Consider the following 24,506-nt stretch of genomic DNA (forward strand, 5'->3'; position numbering starts at 1 on the left):
GAATGAATTCTTTAAATGAAATGCTAAAAGAACGCACTCGGTGCACCAATGTCTATGAACACTCGATAAATGGCTCTTATAGATGAAGGCGATTTTTAGTCTAGCTAGGCCGTGTGACGTAGTGTTTTTTTCCCTCTGACGTTATATGGAATTAATTCTTCAAATGAAATGAAAAAAGAACTCGGTATAGTAATGTTTATTAAGCCTCGTTATGTGACTCGCGTTTAAAAAAGGAATGATATCTTGATTTAGATCTAATCTAGATTTTTTAAACTAGATCTAGATTTTTATTACAGTATATCTAGATCTGGATTTATATTCTAATTAAAAGTCTAGATCTAGAATTTCTAGATATAGTTTAGACTAAAATAGACTAGATTAAGATGTAGAATTTCAATTTCTAAACTTAAAGTGTAAAAAAAAAAAAAGTGTAGATTTTCATTTCCAAACGTTTTGATCAATATTGTAATGTTTTAATATACTAAAACTAATCTACTATTTTTTTTATTAAATTTAAATTTAAATTTACGGCAAATGAATCTTTGAAACATTATTACTTTTAACCATCGGATGGCTGCCTGGTCGTGCGGTTTGCGCGCTGGACTGTCGTTCAGATTTATGGATGGCCCAGGGTTAAAACCCTGCCCGCTCCCATCCCCCGTCGTCCTGCGGGAGGTTTGGACTAGGAAGTAATTATCTTCAACTCTGAAGGAACATCCGAAACGTGTAAAACATTTTACATTAAAATTAAATCACCTCTTGAATATTATTTGCGAATATGCAGATCCGACAGGGATCCGACTTCGACGGGGGCCGCCTCTGAGTTTGTGTAACACAAACTCTCTTTGTAATCTTGTTTTAATTTAAAGCCAGTAGAGGAGACAAGCAATATGCAATACAAAGGCTGATTGCTGTATTAATGTAAATACCACTAGCGGATCCAGAACTTTGGAGTGGGGGGGGGGGGCGATTTTTTTCCAAACCCTAACCCTAACGCCCAGTAAACCCTAACCCTATGCATAAACGTGCGTGCAGCATATATATATATATATATATATATATATATATATATATATATATATATATATATATATATATATATATATATATATATATATATCATGGGCGTAGCCAGGATTTTTTTTCGGGGGGGGGGGGGGGTTTGGGAGGGGGATTTTTTTCTCCCCCCCCCCGACGAATTTTTTTAATATGTATTTATGTGTGTGTGTGTGTAAATAATCTTTATTGCATTCTGACCCTTCATTCTTTCGGAAGACGTTTATTTTGCCCTAGAATAGGTTCTTCCATGAGTTAGTGGAAAAATTGTAGATTCCCCGCCAATACTAGCAAGGGGGTCTAGGGGAGCGCTAGGAGCTCCCCCAGCGCGGGGCGAAGCCCCGCAGCCAAGAACTATTTCTGGTATTGAAAGCCAACAAAATGCATATTCTGAGGTATCTACAGTGCATTTTCCTGCTATTAAAAAGTTTTATTTCAAAAACGTAATGTGCTATTCTTACTGACTTAGACCCTACCGCGCCGTTCGGAGCTTTTGACGTCAAGCTGTTTCCATAAAAATCTGTCACTGGTAATGTCTGAAGCCTCTTCCCACCTGCCATGAGGACCTCAATGAATGAGTGGCGTCAAGTTGTACTAGGATATCATTGCAACTCTTCTTATGCGTAATTCATTTTGTCGGAGAACATGTCCCGCAAACCTCATGCGTCGCTCTCTCACAATCTTACTAAAGGGTCGACTCCCAGATCGGCATAGGATTTCCTTGATTTAAACCCGATCTCTATAACTGACTCCTAAAATCTGTCTTAGCCATCTTTGTTGAGCCAAATTTAGTGTTTTTCAATTTCGGCAGATGACTATTCACTACAGTTTATTAAAGGAGCCCAGCCACTGGTAGAAATGTGTAACCACTCTTGAATACGCTCTTGGAATTAAGTCACTGTAGTTTGCTTTAGATTTTATATCGAAAAGAGTAGTTTTATCGTCAAAATCATTTGTTGGGGGTTTTCCACCTCAAAATGCTCTGTAGGGGGATCTTAAACTCAAAACCATCTGGAGGGGTTTTAAACTTTTAACAAACGCCATCTGTAGAAGAGGGGTTTAAACTCAAAACCCCCGATTGGATTGGCTACGCTCAAATAATTTTAGTGTGTAATTTGCTTTTTTTCTATATTGAGGTATTTTTAGCATTAAACCGCTCTGAATGGGGATTTAAACTCAAAACCCCTTTTTGGCAACGCTCATAGCATTTTGAGTGCGTAATTTGCTTTTTTTCTTACACTGAAGATGTATTTTTTAGCCTCAAACCCCCCTGGCGGGGGGTTTAAACTCAAAACCCCTTTGGCTGCGTTCATAGATTTTAGTGTGAGTAATTTGCTTTTATTTATATTGAAGAGGTACTTTTTAGCTTCAAACTCCACTGGAGGGGAGTTTAAACTCAAAACTGCTTTGACTACACTCAAAACATTTTGAGAAGTATAATTTGCTTTGTTTTTTATTATTAAAGAGGTATTTTTAACTTCAAACCGTGCTGAAGTGGGGTTTAAACTAAAAACTAAGTCAAAACTCATTTAACTACGCTCATAACATTTTGACAGCGTAATTAACTTTTTTTATATTGAAGAGGGGGTTTTAAAATCAAAATCTCCCTTAACTGTGCTCTTGGAATTAGGGGATTTTCGTTTGCATTTTTGTTTTGTTTTGTTTTCTAGAAGAGTCGGGGGGTTAACTGCAAAAACCCCAAGTAGGGGGTTTAAAACTCAAAACCCCTGGTAGGGGTTTTTAAACTCGAACCCCATTGGTTGTGCTGGGGCAATTGATGATTTAGTATTAAAAGCTCAACTTAAATAAACAAAATCAATTTCATTTCGGGAAGGGTTTGAACCCCAAACCCCCCCCCCTGGCTACGCCCATGATATATATATATATATATATATATATATATATATATATATATATATGAGAAAAAAAAAGCGCAGCATTTCTCAACCTTCAGCGAAAAACAAAACAACTGGGGCAGCGCTATAAGGTTCCATAGTGGGTTTCGGGGCAAAGCCCCAACGCCAAAAGCGTTTTCTTGCTTTTTTCACTGAAGAAACGCATTCTCCTGACATATACAGCTCATTATTCAAAAAAGAATTCAGGGCGAAGCCCCGACGCCAAAAGCGTTTTCTTTCATTCTTCAATGCAGATACGCATTCTCCTGACATCTACAGCTCATTATCTAGCAATGGAGTTCGGGGCGAAGCCCCGTCGCCAAAAGCGTTTTTTTTTGCAATCTTTAATGCAGAAACGCATTCTCCTGACATATAGAGTTCATTATTCATAAAATGAATTCGGGGCGAATCCCCGACGCCAAAAGCGTTTTCTTGCATTCTTCAATGTAGAAACGCATTCTCCTGACATATACAGCTCATTATTCATAAAAAGAATTCGGGGCTAAGCCCCGACGCCAAAAGCGTTTTCTTGCATTCTTCAATGTAGAAACGCATTCTCCTGACATATACAGCTCATTATTCATAAAAAGAATTCGGGGCTAAGCCCCGACGCCAAAAGCTTTTTCTTGCATTCTTCACTGCAGAAACGCATTCTCCTGACATATACAGCTCATTATTCATCAGTGGGGTTCCGACGCCAAAATCCTTTTCTTGTATACTTCATAGAAGAAACGCATTCTTCTGACCTAAAGCTAATTTTTCATACTATTAAAAAAGGACCTTCCGAATAATGTTGTACTTGAAAAATATTCTAATATGAATTTATAGGCCCTTAATACATTGCAAATAAAACCGATTTGTTCCTTGAGAAGATAAGATACCCCACATATTTAGATTTGGCTTCGAGGATCGCCGCCGAAAAAAGAATTATTCGATAAATAATATTCAATAAAATTCAAGTGTAAATTGTGAGTTATAGTCCCAAATTTATTTAACTAGAAAAATTTCAGATTGAGTAAAGGTTGGGAAAAGGCGACTATGTTTAAAATTATTTGGGTTTAGAACTTCTCAATCATGACTCTTATACTAAAAATTTCGTTTTAATTCTAACTTTCTTAAAATAATTATGATAAATTCATGTGAAATTACATAAACTATGTCTGGAAATGAGAGGGGCGGTAGAGTGAAAACGATTAATCCTCTCTCCTTTAATAATTTCTGCTAAAGATTGCATTTGGCATTAAAGAATAGGGGTGGGGCGACTCAACTAATTTTGTTCACAAACTATGATTCTCCATAAAAATAGGACCGCCCCCCCCCACTCAGAGGGCTAGAGTGGGAGGGCAGTACATGCAATCACTCTCCCCCCAACTCCACCGAATCGGCCAAGATACCAGAAGGGGATTGACATAATATAAAATTTATATATTAATTGAATTAATTTTGTACACAAACTATGATTTTTCCATAAAAGTAGGACCGCCCCCCCCACTCAAAGGGTTTAGGCAGTAGAGGTATTCGCCCCCCCCCCTCCCCCAATCGGCAAACAGGGAACGACATAATATAAAGATCGGTTAAAATATTAATAACAAGTTATACTCATATATATATTTAATTGTTTCTGTTAGCAAGCTGTGATTTCTACAAATAAATTGGACCGCCCCCCCACTCGAAAGTGTATGGTTGGGGGGGGGGCGGGATTGATAAAATCGCCCCTCCCGACCCCACCAAATCGGCCAACCTACTAGAGGGGGGGGGCGAAATAATCTAAAAATAGGTTGAAATATAAATAATTAGTATATATTATTAACATAAGTAATAAATTCGTATACAAATTGTGTGAATTCTATACTAAAATTCGTCCGAGTGGGGGGGGGGGGGGGGGCGATCGCCCCTACCGCCCCCCCCCCTGGATCCGCCAGTGGTAAATACATACATTTAAAATGTTTATCTTAAAAATCTGATTTTCGAAAACTTAAGCAACGTGTTTGCGAAAAAACATTTTGTTTTCTTTTTTTTTTGTTGATTTTTTTTCGCCGAAGTCTTTATAAAATACAAAAAAAATGAAATTCCGCAAAGTCCACTTTTAAAAACCATTTTTTTTTAAAATTCTACTTAAGTGCCTTATGTGTTCCGTGCGCAAGAATATTTCCTTCTTGTTGAATAATCGTGTTTTGGCTTATGTAGTATTTTGTGTTTCGTATTTCGCGTTTTTTTTTTGTTATCAAGTTAATTGTGTGTGTTTGCAGTAACGCCGTTTGAAGTTAAAAAGTACATTTAAAAAGTCTGTTGACTTGGTTAAACTAATGAACAGAACAATGAAAATCATTGCTGTTTATAAGCAATACGCCTCTAGCTATGATGTATGTTTATAACTGGACAGATCTGAGGTTTTCGGAATTTACCTGAACCAAAGCAGAAACTTTACTGTACAAACCACAATTCAAAAATGTCTTCAGTTAGCACATTTCTATGACTTGGTGCAAAATGTGTATGTGTTGTTTTTTTTTTGTTGTTGTTGTTGTTGTTTTGTCACTGCTTAAACAGCTTGTGGATGCTTCTGCAAATTAATAGGGTGAGGAAAAAAAATAACATTCTGAAAATAAATGATGGTCAAAATGTTATGCGATTTACATATTCCGAGTGCTCAGAACTGTTATTACTGGCAGGAGAAAGGGCACAGACGAGTAACTGGCACCTAATTAATTTAACTTAAGGTAGGATGGGCTTGTCAGCCTTGGCTGGGAATAAGTAGAAAATAGAAAACTTTGAAATCAAGCATTTACTGATTTGAAGATATTCCCTAACACGTAGAAGTCTTTTGGAGTCAACTCAGACAAAAACAACAACAACTGGTGACTCGTGGTCAGCGACACTGCTGATCCCATTCTGTATTGGCCCTAGCCGTAAATTTGGTTAAGCTTCGAAGAAAGAGAGGGGAGAACGGCTTTTTAGGTGACAGCATTCTGAACATAGCAAATGCCAAGGTATTTATCGTTTCTTTGAGATGATCCTTAATCTTTTTGCGACTGAAGGAGGTCATATGGTAACACTAACAAAGCCTACTGATGGTAATCGGATACTTAGGTGTTAAGAAATGTATCGGCCTTACTTCTGAATTGCAAAGTAAAACAGTTTATATTGTAAAATATTAATAAATACTATCAGGTGACCGAGCCTCGAATAATTTGTTGAGGAAAGATATTAACTTATTTTGGAAACATTTTTGTAATGACGAAAATGATAGATTGGATAAAGACCCCCATCCGAAGAGTTGCTTTTCTGTTTTTAAGCCCCATACAGAACACGCGTAGGACGTTTTTATCCATTGGTTTGCCGGTAGAGTTTGTATTATAAAAGATAAGATACTGTTGCGAATCTCGCTATCCAGGCTCTCTGCAAACTGCACCATACACCACCAACTTAAAGAACTTGACAAGTCAGGGCTCCAAAATAACGTAAAGGTTTAATGTCCATAAATAACAACCAATACTGTACAATTGGCAGCACGTAGAACAGTACAAATAGCTCTGCGATAACAAATATCTCTCAGATAACACCGTTCCGCCGTATCAAGTCTTGCACTGGCCTCTCCGTCTCGTTTCGGGCTTGCACTGGGTTCAACAGTTCGGGACTGACTTCACACACTTGGGATCGATGTGTCGGACTCGATCACAGACCAAGATCAAGACGCCGGTCGTCTCAACTGTACTTGACAGTACTCCGCACTGAACCGTCGTAATGCTCCGTACAGAACCACACCGTTGAACTGTGCTGTAGTCGACCGTGTTCTGAACTCCTGTCGTGAACCCGCTTTTTGAACCGTCTTGACTGCGACACCTCCGCTCTTTATATAGGGTCCCTACTGGCCTTCTAGAACCGGACAGAACGCCGCTCGACGTTTCTAGGTGGTCAGATGACTACAACTCTCGTGACGCTAATGAGCTCTGTTCACGACGGCGATTCTTCCCGAACCCTCTTGTTGACACTCGTCTCGGCCGATCGTCGTAACTCGTCACGGTTGACCGCTCGTCTAGCGCTGGCCTGGGGCGATTTGCGTCGGCTGACTACACTCTCACCATCACCAGGAACTGTGCCACCACCAGGTTTATAACAATACATTCTAAAAAAACGCAGCTCATATCGAGTCGTTTAAATTGCATCTTTTGCCTAATAGTATTTGGCTATTATTGGCTAGGTCTGCTTAGTCCTGATTTATTATGTTCAACAATACTTGTACCCTGGTCTTGTTCTTTATCATTTTGGTAGACATATTTGTAAACAATGAAGACTTTCATATATGATGATTTTGTTAGGGGATTATATAAGATCTAGGTGATCTCCCCTTGTTCCTTCGTCATTATTTCTTGTGACGTAGAGTGAGTGCGTGTTATGACTTTCGTCATCAAACGTCTGCTTCATTCTCCCCATCTTGTGTTGAAGAGACAAGTCGCATTTGGAATTTCTCCTTGGATCTGATAGTGAATAGTCTGATCGTTGTTCCTTGGATATATTCTTATTGGATTATCTTGACCCCTGTTTGGGTGAGTTTTATTTTTACATTATATAGTTGTTTGTAATTGAATTCGATCGTATTTGTATTTTTATAATTAGACTGGAAGATTAGAAGAATTTATTCTTTTATCTTTCTATAGGGTCTCAGTGTCAGTCTCAGTGTTAGTCTCAGTGTCAGTCTCAGTTCCAGTCTCAGTTTCAAGTCTCAGTGTCAGTCTCAGTGTCATTCTCAGTTCCAGTCTCAGTTTCAAGTCTCAGTTTCAAGTCTCAGTGTCAGTCTCAGTTCCAGTCTCAGTTTCAAGTCTCAGATTCAGTCTCAGTGTCAGTCTCAGTTCCAGTCTCAGTTTCAAGTCTCAGTTTCAGTGTCAGTCTCAGTTCCAGTCTCAGTTTCAAGTCTCAGTTTCAAGTCTCAGTGATAGACTCAGTGTCAAGTCTCAGTGTCAAGTCTCAGTGTCAAGTCTCAGTTTCCAGTCTCAGTTTGCAGTCTCAATTTTCAATATTAAGATTTCAGCTTTAGACTACAGGACTGAGGTCTTCATCTCAGTAAGTCTGTCTGACGATGCAAGTTTTGTTTTCACGGGTCTGAGGTTCCAGATTCCAGACTGGGGGTAGCTGTGTCCAGACCTGGTGATACAGTGTGAACTATGAACTTTTGTTTGTCGTCGGTGAAGAGTATCCGGGCCAGAAGCTAGATTTACGGGGATTACCAGTTGTTGACTTTAAAGTTTATGTGGACAATTGTACTGACCCTATAATTTAAGGTGATTTTTCAGATCATATTATATGCACTTATATTTGCTTATCATTTCATAGATCAGATGTCATTATCATTTGTAAATATATTATTAGATTAAATTCATAATTTTATTTAAATCATCATACACTTCGTTTATTAATTTATGTATAACAGAGTGTGTATGGTGTGACTGTCGGGCTGAACTTAGGCCTAAAATATTACAAGTTTTAAAGTAACTACAATATAAAACACACATTTGTAATTCAAAATTACTGTAATATCTAGACACATTAATACATAATAGTAATTCAGTAATTTCATTCAACTAAGACCTGACAGTAGCGCTATATATAAGCTATAATAATAATAATGTGATGTTGTAAAATTAGCAATGGAACAGTTTCTTAAGGTTATAAACAGAAAAAAAATACCGTTAAGGTTAGCCGCATAATAAAAACGGGTAACAAAGAATTAAAATTAAATAGAAAACCTTTGTTCTATTTAACCTCAAAGCTAAAAATTCGAAACAAATATATATATGGAAAAAAGTTAAATTTATTTTTATAGGTATAGCAATTACTTTAGCTTAAAATTTTTTTGGAAGAATTAAAAACCATTATTTACTGTGTAGCAGCATACACATGATAAATAAAAAAAAAACCTTTTTTTTTTCTTCGTTTGTAACGCGTTCCAATTATTTGTTGGCAAGGAATTGTATTAGCTTTTGTGAGAAACAACTTCCTTGTCTTATCTGATTATTTATATTATCTGCTTCCTGTAGAGAATACATGTTCAATCGAACAAAGTGTAGCAAATGTCAAACAAAACTAAACAAAGAAATAGGATACTAGGGCTAGCTTAACAATACTGATTCTCAGAATTGTTAGACGAAGTTCATGCAGACATGTTCAAACATTTATATAACGAGTAAGTTCAAGTCTTTTAAAGTCTTATCAGTTCTGAAACTGTATTTTATGGTAGGTTATTGCAAACAGCAGTGCCCAATAACATAAGTTGGGCTTATTTTTTTTATAATTTACTCTTTTTTTTCCTCTTTTTTTAATCAGTTTTCATATAAATGTTGAGTTACAAACAAGTTAAACGTTAGTTAAAGTTGTTATTGTCATTTAATTAGTTTAGTCGGATTAATTTAGCAAGAATTTTTATCACATGCACATTTTATTTTTTTTTATCGTATCGTTGAATCAATCCACAGCATTTTTGTCATCAAATTGGATAATTAAAAAGAAATCTAAATATTTGCACGGAATTTTAAACAATGGAGCAACAACGTGATTATTAAAACAGGGATTTTCAAATTTGAGGTCTTTAGGGCGCCTTTGAGTCCGTCGTGCTCTAATGAATACCTGACATTAATTAGAGAAAAGTAAAGGCGGTTGGTTGTTATGCTAGCCACATGACACCCTCGTTAACGGTGAGCCACGTAAACAGATGATATTTATATCATCTGCCCTATAGACCACATTATCTGAAGGGGAATGTAGAAATAAAATTTAAAAAAAATTGGTCTATGATGATATCGAGTAAGTTGAATAATAAGAAAACTTTATACTTTTTTTCATAGATGACTCACTGCTAATATATCAACACATCAAATATGGAGCTTAAGTATCCTCTAATTTTAACACTGTTCATTGTTTCCGTGAAATCAGGTAAGTTATAGTCTCATTTTGTAAACTTTAGTTGTTGTTTTTTATATTAGCAAGTTAGGGTTCGACAATTTATGCAGTCTTATCATTACTTCTTACCTTTTCTGTCTTCTGTATTAAATTTTATTTCAAATGATGTGATGCTAGAAAAAAATATTTATTTTACATTCTAGGGCTTCATACATTTCTTCCAGTTTCAAAATAATGTTTATGAGTTGAGAGGTCCAAAAAAGAGTTTAACAATTCTAATAAGTTCCAGCTAAGGTTTGATAGATAGCACTTCATCCCTATGTCTCTTGTTTCTTTCTAAACATTTCTACCAGGTAATATAAAGCAAATTTTTAAAGGGTGGATGTAGGCATGTATGTATGTATGTCCCGAATTTAATTTTAAACCTTATGACCAATCTTGATAAAACTTTGCATAAATGTTCCTTGCATACTTATGTTTTCTTGTTAACTTCCAGGATTTCCATTTGGTATAAATTTAGCACTTTAACTTAGTTAAAAATCATGTTTTTTTTTTGTTTTTTTTTTCATTGTAGATTGTGAATCAATTATCAATTTTTGTGAAAGGGATCGTTTAAATAGGCCCGGTTTGACGTGCATGTAAGTTGTTCTTAAAGCCTCACATTTTAACTATTATTCACAAAAAAAAGTTAAATAGCTAAATGGCTAGTTTAAAAACTGGATTAAAAATAGCAATTTGTAATCATTTGGATATATTTAAACAATAATATCTACTTTTTTTTAATACACATGAAACAATAGACTCATTTACCAAACATTTTTGTGAAACTGCAGTTGAACTTTGTATGAGCTTTTGTACACAACTTTCTCGAATCTCTTGAGTGTTTTTCTAAAAAATAGGTTTTGATAAATTCCTCATAGTGTTAAGGCTTCCGCGCGGTGTTGATTCTTGGCAATATGTCTAGTGTAGATCTGACTGGAAGTAACGCTGAACTCAACTACTTCAGTAACACCGGCGAAAGGCCGAAACAATCAAATATGTAGTCGACGCTGATATGTTGTTCTACAAATATGTTTAATACTCAAGAAGGGAATCGTCCGATGTCAGTTATGTCGTAAATCCGTATATCTATTGTACTCAAGTCTACTACTCTACAAGAAGCGTGTTCTTTTTAGCGTCGCTTAGAGCGTTCTTATTTTTGAAAGATCTGTCACGTCACTTGTCGCTAATTAAAACTTTCCCCTTATTCCCGAAACAAATAACTAAATCCTAATCATGTCATAACAATAGAAATGCGAAAATGCAATACAAAAAAAAAAAGTAACTTCTTTATCATAACCATTTACATGAATGTGACGCTATTCCCCCTAAATTGAATAAGTTCATCCTCTGTCAGAGATGTTATGCCTAGGTCATCATCAATGTATCTCCTATAAAATTCGGGCATGGGACCCATGTAGGATGAACAAATGTTGAGTTCTAAGAAGCCCATAAATAGGCAAGCATAAGATGAACTGAATGCCGTACCCATAGCTACTCCGCTGATTTGGTCGAAAAATTGCCCATTAAATTCGAAAGAGTTGAGAGTTAGTACAAGCTCCGTAAGGCGAACTAGAATGTCAGTGGATATAGATTTGTGTTTGTTTTCTGGTATTTCGAAAAAGTAACGGATGGCTTTAAGGCCGTCAGCATGTGGGATGGAAGTGTAAAGGGAGCTGACATCTAGGAGGAAGAGTAAGTATTCATGCACCTTCCAACCTAACGGGATCAACAACCAGCACACTTTTATTTAATATGCGATGGGCACTAACACTACCCCCTTTTCACATTCATCTTTGCCTGTCATCTCCGCCCCTTTCCTTTTTCCCGCGCTTTTACACCAGCGTAGCTCATTCTGTTCTGCCTCGATAGAGAACAACATCGGACAGATAAGTTAACTTAGACTATTTTGTGTTAATTGTTTGTTATCTTTTGTTTGTTTTGTAGCTGATGAAGGCCTCGTGGCCCAAACGTCCTTTGTTCTACTTGGTCCGGCAGGGTTACATATATGCATGTTTTTCATATTTTCTATACAGTCGTTTACCCCTGCAGCAGTAAATCTTTGTTTTTGAGTATTTATGCAGTGGTGGATATATGTAGTTAAACTGAATTTCCATTTGTTTCGACCAATAAAATTATCTTATAAGTACAAAATAATTTACCAATTTTTAAAGCTATATTTCTGAGCTCAATAGTTAAGAACATTTATGGCATTAATTAAGAGATATCAAAATAAAGAGTGTGTTGGCAGGTGAAGGATATAGGAACTACAGATAATTTTGGGGCGGGGGTGGCATTACAATCCGCGTGATTTACATATTATTCATTAAAAGATTCTGGTTAATTTTACTGATATACTGCACCACTTTGATTTTGGGCTTATATATTTTTGCGTACATTATCTCATGTCATGATTTCCAATATCAAAATGCAAGGGGTCATTCTCCCCGGGCCCCCAAAATCCCTAGCTACGCCCCTGCCTGTTTACCGCATTTGCTCAGGGTTCTTAAGATTCCATGTACCAATTAGGATCGGTTTCTTTACATTGAAATTCCAATAATAGGTGTTTAATTCTAGACTTAGAAGACCATGGGCACAATTTTTCTGAACATTAATTTATAATACTATTGAATTAATAATGCCTTACATTCGAAAATTCCCGAACGCGATAGTTCTTTCAAATACGATCTAAGTTATTCTTATTCTAGTACTGAAGCCAAATTTACATTTAGTTTTTTTTTTATTTTGAAAAAATATAACGGACAAACTAGAGTTTTCTTCATGTGGCCAACGAGCTAGTCTTCTTTTCTAAGCGATATACATCAATCGTAAAATTTCTAGGAAAATAATTAGAGCCATTTTTGAGATCAGTGTCCACGCTGGTTATTGGCTAGTTTCAGGTTGGTTCCAGTTTCCATGAAGTTCTGACTTGAAAAGAGGTATTGTAAGGAATAGCTGATAGAATTATAGTATTGTATTTAAACGAAAATAATAAATCATTTCTGTTATTGTTTACAACTTCTTTTTTATGGTAACCCTGTTTTATTTCTAAATTGACCTAATTTTGTTTTTAATTTTCAGTTTAAGATATTGTTTCTTGGTACACTCTAACAAGAGATCTTGGAATCGCAAATAAATGTTTCATTCATTTTTCGTTTCCTCTCTATAAAAGATTCTCAAGACGATGTTTGGTGCAATAATATGACAATACATTTCTTCAATATGTTGTTTATGTGTGTATGAAATGTGTTACTTTTACTTTGACAAGGTATGTTAAAGAAGGCGTGGACTGTATCGTTAATAAAGGTTGTGATCTAAAAACTTACGACAAAATAAAAAATTTTACTGAGAGTTGGACAAAAATCCTTAAAGAGAGAAACTGTTGTAAGTAATTTCTCGATTTGTACATAACAATAAATTTTGTGTAAGTGTATGAAATTGTTATAATATATCTTATAGGCTACATTAGCTTAAGTAAATGAACACGTAGAATTTAATGAAATACATTTAAAAAAAACAAAATCTCATATTAATGTGTATCAATTAGTTTGGATCAGTTATGTTATTAAATTTCTAATTTTGTAATTTTTCTAGTACATTTGCTGGAGGTGCAGTGTTGTTAACTTTTACTTTTACACCGTTGTTTTAAAAAACTTGAATTAACAATTATAAATTATTTTAATATATTTGTTACTCTCTTTGTTAATAAGTAAGGGTAAATACAAAAAAAAATGTGCATCTAATAGAAATATAGGTTGAATGGCAGAAAAATCGATTTGAAAATTTTTTCCACTTGTTATTTGAGAATTTGTTGAAAGTATATTTACTTAATCAAAGGTGTTCAAGACTATAGATTAATATTTTCTTTTATTTATCACGACTTTAAAGAAAAATAAGATTAAAATAATACAAATTCTATGATTTATAATTTTATTTGTTTCCAGCAATTTCTCTTAAAGAACTAATGTGGAGTAAGTATATTTCTTAAATAATGTTATAAGACTTGTTTTTTTTATATAATAAAATTAAATGTTGTTTATACATATGTATATAGATAAGCAAAAAATTCTCAACTCATAGTACACTCAAAGTCAAGCTTTATATTGGTTTAAACAACTTTCATGATCATATAATTAATTTTGGCTACACATCTATACTATAAAGTAGAAAGTAAGGTGTATGTATGTATGTATGTATGTATGTATGTATGTATGTATTATGTATGTATGTATGTATGTATGTATGTATGTATGTATGTATGTATGTATGTATGTATGTATGTATGTATTGTTACGTATTTCTGAATCTTCTGGCTAAATGTACTAGTTGGCACACAAATAAAAACACAGCAAAGAACTTGACGACTAAACTTTCAGTTTCATATAACTTTAATGAATATTAACTCTAACAATTCGTTACTGTAACATGTAGCGTAGAAGACTGTACAATATCTGTCAGTTTTCAGTTAGCTATACTTCGTTGGAATTCATCTCTTCACTTCGTTGCAATTCATCTCTTCTCAACTTTCATCGAGCCGTATTCCACAGAACAGACCAACGACACACTTCCCAGTGTCGCTCCAGGTCTCCCTAAGCTGAACCAAGTCGTATTCAAGTCTACCGAATCAGAGCCGCACACGTCTTACATCGACTGTATCGACTGTAACGGCTCAAGTCCACTGTAGTTCGCTGTATAGACTTTAACGACAGTAGTCCACTCCAGTTAACTCTACCCTAGTTAACTTGCTTCGAGTCGTACACATCTCTCTTCTACTGTCTCGCACAGTAGACAACAGTACCGACGACTCACTCACGACTGACTTTAACATTAACTCTCTTGCTTATAAAGAGTCTCTAATCGCTTGTCCAAAGTTGCACAAACACGGCTAGTATCCTCTGGAATAACACGTGAGGAAACGTCACATCCTGTCTTTGTTTATTTATGTAGATTCCAGAAAACATCGGCTACAGTGTCATCTTGCCGGGGTTACACGTAGTGACCTCTATCTGTCACTGTTCATTAGTAACTGTCCCCCTGCTTAGATCTATTCGTCCCCTGGAACAACACGTGAGGACACGTCACATCCTGTCTTTGTTTGTACATGTAGATTCCAGAGAACACCCGCTGCAGTGTCATCTCGCCGGGGTCATACGTTGACCTCTACCTATCACTGTTCATTTGTAACAGTATGTATGTATGTATGTATGTATGTATGTATGTATGTATGTATGTATGTATGTATGTATGTGTATGTATGTATGTATGTATGTATGTATGTATGTATGTATGTATGTATGTATGTATGTAAGTCCCGCATAGATAATCACAACCGTTTGACCAATCTTGATAACACTTGGGTGCTAACTGAAACCGTAACGTATGTATGGTAACCTAAAACAAACTTAAGACCCTCAAAAAAAAAGTTGCCCAACTCTATGAAGGTATTAGTATCTTATAAATCTAGACCATGTTTACCATGTTTATAAGAGGAAAAGATCTAGATCTAAATCTAATTTTAAGAACTACACTTTGCACAGTTAGTTTTTTACTTTGACACATGAAAATTACAAAATATAGTCTATTGATTTCATTATTTAATAACACTAAGCTTCAAATTTGTCTTTCAAAAGCGTATTTACATAAATTCGTTCCTTATTTCTGCGAATTTAGAAGTCTTGACGTACCTAATAATCCAAATAGACAAGTTTATTAGAGACAAGAGGGAAAGGTCACGCATGCTCCACGATTGCACACAAACACCCGATGCCTAGGTCTAACTCTAACTCTTGATTTAATTCTTAGATGACAGATGTACTTATAATATGTAAACACATGAATATACCAAATATAGTCGATTCATTTCATATTTAAATCAAATTAACCTTCAAATTTGTGTTTCTAAAGCGTTCTTACATACATTCGTTCGCCATTAGTGCAACTCTATTATTGATATCACGTGCTTCTAAATATAGATCTACAAACAAACCAATGTTTTCATTAAAAATTGGATTCAGGTCAATTAATTATTGTTAGCTCCATTCATAATATTTATATATTCATGAATTCTCGCATTCGCTTAACTTATAACATTATTATTTTCTGTAACTGTTTCTAATGCACTATATCAGTGACTTTATCAACAATACGCAAGTAAAGACCAGCGGGCAGCGGGTAGTATCTGTCTAGTCTCTAATACAAAGCAGAAAGTAAAGCGTATGCATAGGTGTATGTCTGGCATAGAAATGAAAACCGTTTGACTAATCTTGGTAAAACTTGGCATAAATGTTCCTTGAGTACTAACTGAAACAGTGACGTATGTATAGTAGCCCTAAAATAAACTTAATACCCTCAACAAAAAAAAAAGTTGCCACACTCTATGAAAGTCATGGGCGTAGCCGAGTGGGGGGGGGAGGAATTCAACCCCCCCCCCCCCGAAATGAAATCCCACCCGCAAAGAGGAGGTAGGGTGGAATTTAGTGACTTATTTTTACTTTAATTTTGTTTATTTTAGGAGAGATTGTAATACTAAACCATCACTTTCCCACCGCAGTGAAGGGGGTTTTGAGTTTAAAATAATTTCCAAAACACTCTCAGTTACTATATCGAGATTGTTACGCAAATTAAGACCCGCGGGTACTATATGGCTAGTATTTCATTAATGAAAGTGTTTCCAGTGACGTCAAATAAAAAAAAAACAACTTACGTCACTAGACTTACAGCAAGAAAGTAAAAATAATTTTACACCATTTACTGCACTGGCTTACAGCAGTACAGTAAAACATTTCTTTGCAAATATGAAAAAAAAGAATAAATAAGCCTAATTAAACATTTGCGCACAATCTGTCTGTAGCCTTTTCACCAAAGAAAGACATCTCACGGCTCTCCGCAATTAAAAGCGTAAATGTTGTATAAATAACGTAAAATACAAAAGCCACACATTTTGTTTTCTTGAGTAAATCAAATTTACATAAGTGTTTGAGCGATAATTCTTTAGTGGAATCAAAATTACAATGCCCGTATACATTTCCAACAGCAAAAATAAAATAAAATAAAGATAGAAAAACTAGATTTTGGGAGAAAATTGAAAATCTATTTTTTTAAACAACGACTAATATTTATAATTTGCACTTTAATACCGGTACTAAACCGTTGAATACTCATTTTATAGCGCAACTTTCATGCTTATAACTTTCTCAGAGCGCTATGAACTAAATTTACACAGTTGTCACTGTAGTAAGGGAACTTAATTTCTCTTCTACTCGTCAATATCTGTTGGGAGGGTTTAAACTAAAAAAATCTCTGGAGGTTTTTTAGCTGCCCCCGAATTTAGAATAGATGTTATTAGTAGTTTTGTGTTGTATGTCTGTCCTCCCGTCCGTTAGTTTTTGAAATAATAGATCTTTTTGTAATCTTGTTGTTTTGTTTTAAATATTACTGTTCTGAAAAAAAAAAAGAATAGTGACTATAATTGTTTTTCTATCTTTTTGTTTGTTTGTTTGTTGGTGGTTTTTAAAACCGCAAGCCCTATACAATGCATTACCAATCATATGTGTAGAAAAACTTAGAAATCTACGTCGTAAGCAATTTTGTTTTCTTTTATTTCATAGTAAAAGAGTGTTCTGATTGTTCTCAACATTGTTTTGATTTTATTAAAGACGACATTACATTTTTAAGTCCGTACACAGCAGAGCAAAGTATCAACGACGAGAACTTTTGTCAGTAAGTTGTTTTTAAAAGAATCAAATATTGTATGTACCTGTTACTTCTGTTAGCAGAGCTTAGTTCTCTAAAATCAAAGAGCTTGAGTTTGATACATTATGTAGGTAAAAAAAAATACCAAGCCGATGGCTTAACCAGGGTATGGAGGGGGATCTGAATCTGAATCTGAAATTCGACTTCAGACTCCCAAGTAAGGGGTCTCCAAAATGAGTGTCTGAAATGTGTTTTTACATAAAATATCACGCCAATATCTCATGTCATGATGTCGAATGTCAAAATGTAGAGGCCCCTTAAAAGACCAAGCCCCCCATGTCCCCAAATCCCTAGCTACGCTACTAAAAAAAGCAAAAAAATACTTTAAAAAAATACAAAGCCTATATTAAGTGTAATTGTATGAATTAGTTTGAGTCAGTCTAATGACTTATTTTACAAAAAAATATCAAGCAAAAGGTTTTAAAATGAGAAAGTAATTTGCTACAAATAAATGTTAAAAAACAATCATTAAACTTATTTTACATTTAATTTTCTTGCTTAAACATCACACAATTTTTTTTAGCCTTAAAGAGTAATTCAATTTCTTTAAAAAGAAATGACCTATATTCTTTAATTTTCTTACCACTCGGCACCAAAATGTGTTCCGAATTTTTTATGAAAACTCTACTAATGCCAAATAACTATATAAAATCACTTGTCTAATACGTATATATATACATTCAAGTTCCATTAAAATGAAAATGCCAATAGCAGACGTTGCCGAAGTACAGGCTCGATATCTGTAATTTTTTTAAATTACAAAACAACGCCATTTAAGTTAACAGCAAACAAATAATCACATTTGACTAGGGTAACACCTTTAGTAAAATTACCAAATTTATAAAGCCTTTAAAATAGAATACTCAAAAGTAAAGTAGCATTATACGTAATACACTGAACCATATTCTTCAAATACACAAAAAATATCCTTAAAATACTCAGAAAGACACAAAGATAAAGGGACATGCCTCGTTCCATATGTTAGTATAAATTTTACTAATGTTCCTTCTTCCCTAGTGCTATTAGAGCATGGAATGGGCTGCCTGAGCCAGCTAGAAAAACCAGTGACATGGCAGAATTTAGGTCATTGGTTAATATGAATGACAAGATGACAAATTAATCTGTGAAATACTATTAATTCGGACAAACAAACAAAATCATGTCTTGTATGCTCCTTGCAAAAAGGCGGATCCATGGGGAACCGATGGGGGCCGACTATGAGTTTGTGTAATAACACAAACTCTCTTTTTAATCTTGTTATTTTTATTCTAGATCTAATAATTTCTAGATTGAATCAAAATAAAACATGTAATTTTGATTTGTTGTTTTTTAAGGTAATTTAAATATTTTTCTTGTTTAGTAATCATTTGGACCAAGTAATAAATTGCATACAAATAGAAGGAGAGGGCACTACTGATAAGTAACATAGTAGCTCATCATACATAAAAACAGGACTTTATTTGAATCTAATTACCAAAAGTAAAGTCGTTATTTGTTAAACAAGAATATATTGTGGTAAATTTGGAATAAATCGACGGTTTACGTCTTGGTATCAAGCTAGTATTAATGTACATATTAAGCTTTTTTATATTTCATATTGCATAAGTTCCTTATAGATTTGAAGTACAGCAAAATCTCTGTTTTATCTAGTACCACTCTCGTATCTGTTTTAAGTGTATTTCTGGTCATGGCTAGTTTATTTTTAGTGATATATTTTGTGTGTTAGTTTCAATAGATAAAAGTCTATGTTCTGTTTTGTTTCTCTAATATCGTAATAAATTTTCTATACTATAAAAAATATTTAGTTTTTGTAATTGTAAATATCATCTTATTTGGTCCGCCTATATTACATCTAATAGTAGCACCTCACTGTGAATGGAAGATATTAAGAAAAGAGGCCTAATGCCTAAGGATTCCTATGATGATAGAGCTAAAATTGAATAGCACAAATTATCTTATATAATACAGACGTTACTTCAAAAAAGAAGATGATTACGTCCTACGCGTCATGCATTTAGTCATGCATATTGACCAATGACTTAAATTCTGCCAAGTCACTGGTTTTCCTGGCTAACTCAGGCAACCCATTCCATGCTCTAATAGCACTAGGGAAGAAGGAGTATTTGTACAAATTTGTCCTAGCATATGGGACGAGGAATGTGCCTTTATCTTTGTGTCTTTCAGAGTATTTTATTAAATTTTGTTTTTGTATTTGAAGATTATGGTTCAGTGTTTTATGTATTATTGCTACTTTACTTTTGAGCCTTCTGTCCTGAAGGCTTTCTAAATTTAGTGATTTTACTAAAGGTGTTACTCTATTCTGAGGTTTCCTTAAAAAAAAAAATTCTCTATACAGCTGAGATAGTATATTTTCGAATTTTATTTTATTCCATGTTTTTAGATACTTACAAAAGATGGCATTTTACTAAATTCAATTATCATTTCATCGTTTTATAAATATATATTTTTTATAGAAATTTTGTTTCCTTTGAAAAATGTATTTCTGCTGAAGGCTGCTATATAAGAGATATAACCTTCCCAGAAATACCCTCTGAAATATGGAATAAACAATTTCGGGCTCAAAAATGTAGTAAGTATGTCATTAATTAATTGTTTGCGTTTTCCTTTAAGTTGTATCTGTAAGGCTTTGAAAGTCAATAATTAATCCTGCATCTGAGATAATCTATGAAGCATCTATATACTTAATTGTTCTCCAAAAAAAACTGTCGCTTTTTTTTTATAAGGCCTTTTAAATTACCTGAGGTTAAATTTTTTCAGACTGAATTTACATGTTTATATTATGTTGTCGTTGTAAAGGCGGGTCTTACTAGTTATCTAGGGGTTTACTATCTTGACCGGTTCCACACCTCAACAGCATATCAATTTAAATGATAACTGAACAGTGAATAAATAATCATTGGAACTGAACAGTGAATAATTAATGAATTATTGTTTAACAAAAACTACTACTGCTATTAGAGAATGGAATGGGTTGCCTGAGCTAGCCAGGAAAACCTGGGACTTAGGAGAATTTAGGTCATTGATTAATATGCATAACTAAATGCATGACGCTTAGGGCGTAATCATCTTCTTCTTTTTTTTTTTTTTTGAAGTAACGTCTGTATTAATAGTATTATATAAGATACGATAAGAAGAACAATATTTAATAACAAGCTAATTTAAAATAAACAATATATTTCACACATATGCAAATAAATGCAATATTGCATAGGTAATTATACAGATAACAAACCTCACACACACGAACACTCTATTTTGGCTCTACGGATCGACAGCTTCGAATACAATACCAAGGGCGGACTGGCTGTATGGGCAAACGGGCAAATGTCCGGTGGGCCGGAACGAAATGGGCCGGTCTGGTCGCGACCAATTCTGTATGAAAGACGTTCGGAACAAGGATTTGATTGAGAGAGAACTGATACATGTCTGATATTAGGGCTGTCTTTATACGGGGACCAGGCGACCTTAAAACTCACTGCTCGTATACTTTCACGTGCTCTAAGGGAGTAATTCTCAACATGGTTCGCTACCAGTGGAGTTTCTGATTCGGTCGCTGCCAAAGAAAAAAAAATCAATGCAGACTTTAGAAAAAAATCAACAGAAGCAAGAGCACGTTTCCTTGTTTTTTTTTAGCGGCCCACGAAAGGAGAAAAGTTGCTATAAGTTTTATGTGGGATGTCTGTCCGTCTGTCTGTCCGTCCCATTTAGATCTCGTACACTAGAAAAAATCCGACATCATAATATTTTAGACCATTGAAAGTTCTGATGCAACGGCTACTTTTTTTTTTCATTTTTGAAAGCGAAAAATCTAATTTTTTAAAATCACTTATGAAAGCAGTTTTTATAAAAATACACCACTTTTACTACTATTCACTATTAATAGTAACACACATGGGAGGGTCCTTAGTTGGGGAGATGACTATTTACCAAATGTTTAACACATTTATGCAAACGGTTTTAGATTTTTTGTCAAAATATTTTTTTTTTACATTTGTATTGGATTAGGGTTAATAGTAGTTAATTAGGTTCTGTTATACTAACTACTACATTTACAAAAAAAAATACATTTACTTTTTTTTTTTGAGAGAAAAAATCTATTTAGTATGGATATAAGTTGGACATAATTTCAAACAACAATTAATAAGTAGTTTTTCATATTATCGCGTAAACTGCAAGGCTGCCTCATGTCAATAGAACACTGAACTAAAGCAAATTTATTTTAATTTTTTTATTTAAGGAAATATTATTTCTTTACCAAACACTTAGAGCAATTATATATTAATTATAAGACATTAAATAGGTCAGTTTCACATCTAACTTCACACTCACTTTCACCTATTCTTTGGTCTGTGGACCGTTGGGGCACCACGCAGGATCCGTCAACCTTCTTTCCCATTCTTCTCTGTCATTTGTCTTTGATAGAATTTCATTCTGATATTCTTTCTGAAAATATTAAAACCTTTTTACTTGCCTGGGTGGACCACTTCGGGGGCCGATTTTGATTTTGTGTCTCCACACAAATTGTCTTTGTAACCTTATTTTTTATTTATTTTGGAAAATACATTTTGTTTGAAATTGTAAAAGAATATTAAAATATTTACATAATACAAACTTAATTATTATCATTTGCAAAACGTTTGACCGTACTGAGCGTACTCTTTCCCGTGTAGCAGCGGTATTGACTTCAACGCTGCTTTAATATCTTCGAGACTATGTTTGGCCGTATCATTTTGCAGGTCAGCATGAACGTTTGATGGCACTGCCATTTGTTTTTACTCCTTCCATTCCCCGTCTTTTGATGGTTTTATTGGCAAAGTTACCGAAAAAGAGTGAAGAAAAAGGTTAAATAGCAAAACACAAAACTTATTCACTGCTCGTATGGGTATAGATAGTTTCTGCATTGTGTAAATATAAAGTAAGCTTTTTGTTTTGTTTTGTTTTTTAAATAATATTATAGATCTAAAAATACCATAACCAAAAATGTTTACCGTATGTTTAAAAAAAATCTAGATTTAAATCAATTTTTCTTTTTTTTTGTGTGTGTGTAATTAATGACATAAATTCTTATTAAAATAATGATCTGGTTTTATATGTCGCTGCCACATTAGATATTAAATAAAAGGAGATTCATATTTATATTTAAAATAAGGGGTCATGGTATATTCTTATACAATTTTGGTTATTGAGAATGTACTATGATGAAACAAGAGCTGTTCACATGATTGAGTGTCTCTAACTCATCTGCATTCTCAAATCGTTTAATGGAACGGGGTGCCTGAAAAAGACTGGAAGGCTAACGACTTGGCAGAGTTTAAGTCACAGATCAACATTCATGGCTAGATTGACGCATGTAATGGGTGGGAGGTAGTTATCTTATTTTTTGAAGTGTCTGTAATCTGTAAGTAATACCAAAAAGTTTCTAAAACATTAAATGATTTAGTCATTTCAAACTCAATAATAATTGATACTATTGCACTGTTTATAGAATTCAGACTGAGATGTATAAATAAAATACATTACGTAATTCTACGCAAGAATACCTCCATTTTTCTATCGATGTGTTATCAAACTTTATATATATATATATATATATATATATATATATATATATATATATATATATATATATATATATATATATTGTTATAAACCTGGTGGTGGCACAGATGGGGGTAGTGGTGTGTGTGTAGTCAGCCGACGCAAATCGCCCCAGTCCAGCGCAGGTCGAGCGGTCAACTGTGACCAGTGACAGTACATGCCAGTTCGGCAACGACCTGTGTGTAAATATTACGCACGCAAGTCACGGTGATTGTGATCATTCTGAGTGGTCAAGAACGTTCCATCCGATATAAGAACGAGTGTGTCAGAAAGGCTGGACTTCACGTTACCTCGCAATGTGACCAGTACGAGACGAAGTTAGAAACAGTACGGTGTGTGAATTCAGGCGGAGCAAGGCTAGGTTTTTGGACAGTTTGTGTAATATTGTTGCCAACTGTACAGTGTTGTATTGTATTTGAAATTAAATTGCTACTGTTACTTTGGATCCCTGAGTTGTGAGGTTCTTTAAGTTTGTTGTGTCGTGTGGTGCAGTTTGAAGAGAGCCTGGATAGCGAGATTCGTAACAATATATATATATATATATATATATATATATATATATATATATATATATATATATATATTGTTACGACCCTATTGGCGGCGCAAAAGGGTTAACTCAGGCTCAGCTGACACACACGTGAATCACTCAGGTCAGCGGGGCCATGGACAAGGGACAGTACTACGATTACACGATTACACGCAAATATGACCAATGTTATGGTCATGTGATCGAAAGCCTGCGTGTACGAGGACACAGTGTGTAGGAAAGCGGCAGTTCAAGACCGGAGAGCGTCGAGACCGGGACTGTTAGTCGGCTATGAAGTCGGTCCTGGTTGAGTCCTCAGGCGTTGATGTACAAGTCCAGAAAGAGAGACAGTAGAGTTTTGTACGGTGATGTACATAGTGACATTTTAGTTGTTGATGTGTTTGATGCCAATCGTCTAGTATTGGCTGTCTTCTACTTATTCACTCATTATTAAAGTACCGAGTCAGAAACCCCATTGACAACGAAAAACATGCTGAGAATTACTCCCTTAGAGCACGTGAGAGGAAGCGAGCAGTGAGTCTTAAGGTTGCCTTGTCCCCGTACAAGGACAACCTCTGTGTCGTACATGAACCAGTATTTTCTCTATCTATAGCTTGTCCCAATCGTCCTTCGTGCAGAACTCTGCATTCGTAAAGAATGTGTTCTATTGTTTCATCGTCCTCCATGCAATGGCGACACCGCGTGTCGTAGTTCTCCTTCCATCG

General features: G+C 34.7%; 1 protein-coding gene across 7 annotated transcripts in view; it reads left to right on the forward strand.

Moving 5' to 3' along the window:
- Positions 1 to 7,314: 7,314 nt before the first annotated feature.
- LOC106076326 (uncharacterized) overlaps positions 7,315 to 24,506 on the forward strand; it is a 29,053-nt gene continuing 11,861 nt past the window's right edge. The window contains exons 1-7 of one of the 7 annotated variants that reach the window (XM_056026627.1): positions 7,315 to 7,495; positions 9,788 to 9,875; positions 10,417 to 10,480; positions 13,150 to 13,265; positions 13,826 to 13,852; positions 17,489 to 17,600; positions 20,108 to 20,223. In XM_056026627.1, the coding sequence (XP_055882602.1) occupies positions 9,821 to 9,875; positions 10,417 to 10,480; positions 13,150 to 13,265; positions 13,826 to 13,852; positions 17,489 to 17,600; positions 20,108 to 20,223 (490 nt within the window). In that variant the 5' untranslated portion in view covers positions 7,315 to 7,495; positions 9,788 to 9,820. The other 6 variants (XM_056026625.1, XM_056026621.1, XM_056026624.1 and 3 more) reach the window with 6 other exon arrangements.

The sequence above is a fragment of the Biomphalaria glabrata genome, chromosome 4 (assembly GCF_947242115.1).
Source record: "Biomphalaria glabrata chromosome 4, xgBioGlab47.1, whole genome shotgun sequence".
NCBI lineage: Eukaryota > Metazoa > Mollusca > Gastropoda > Planorbidae > Biomphalaria > Biomphalaria glabrata.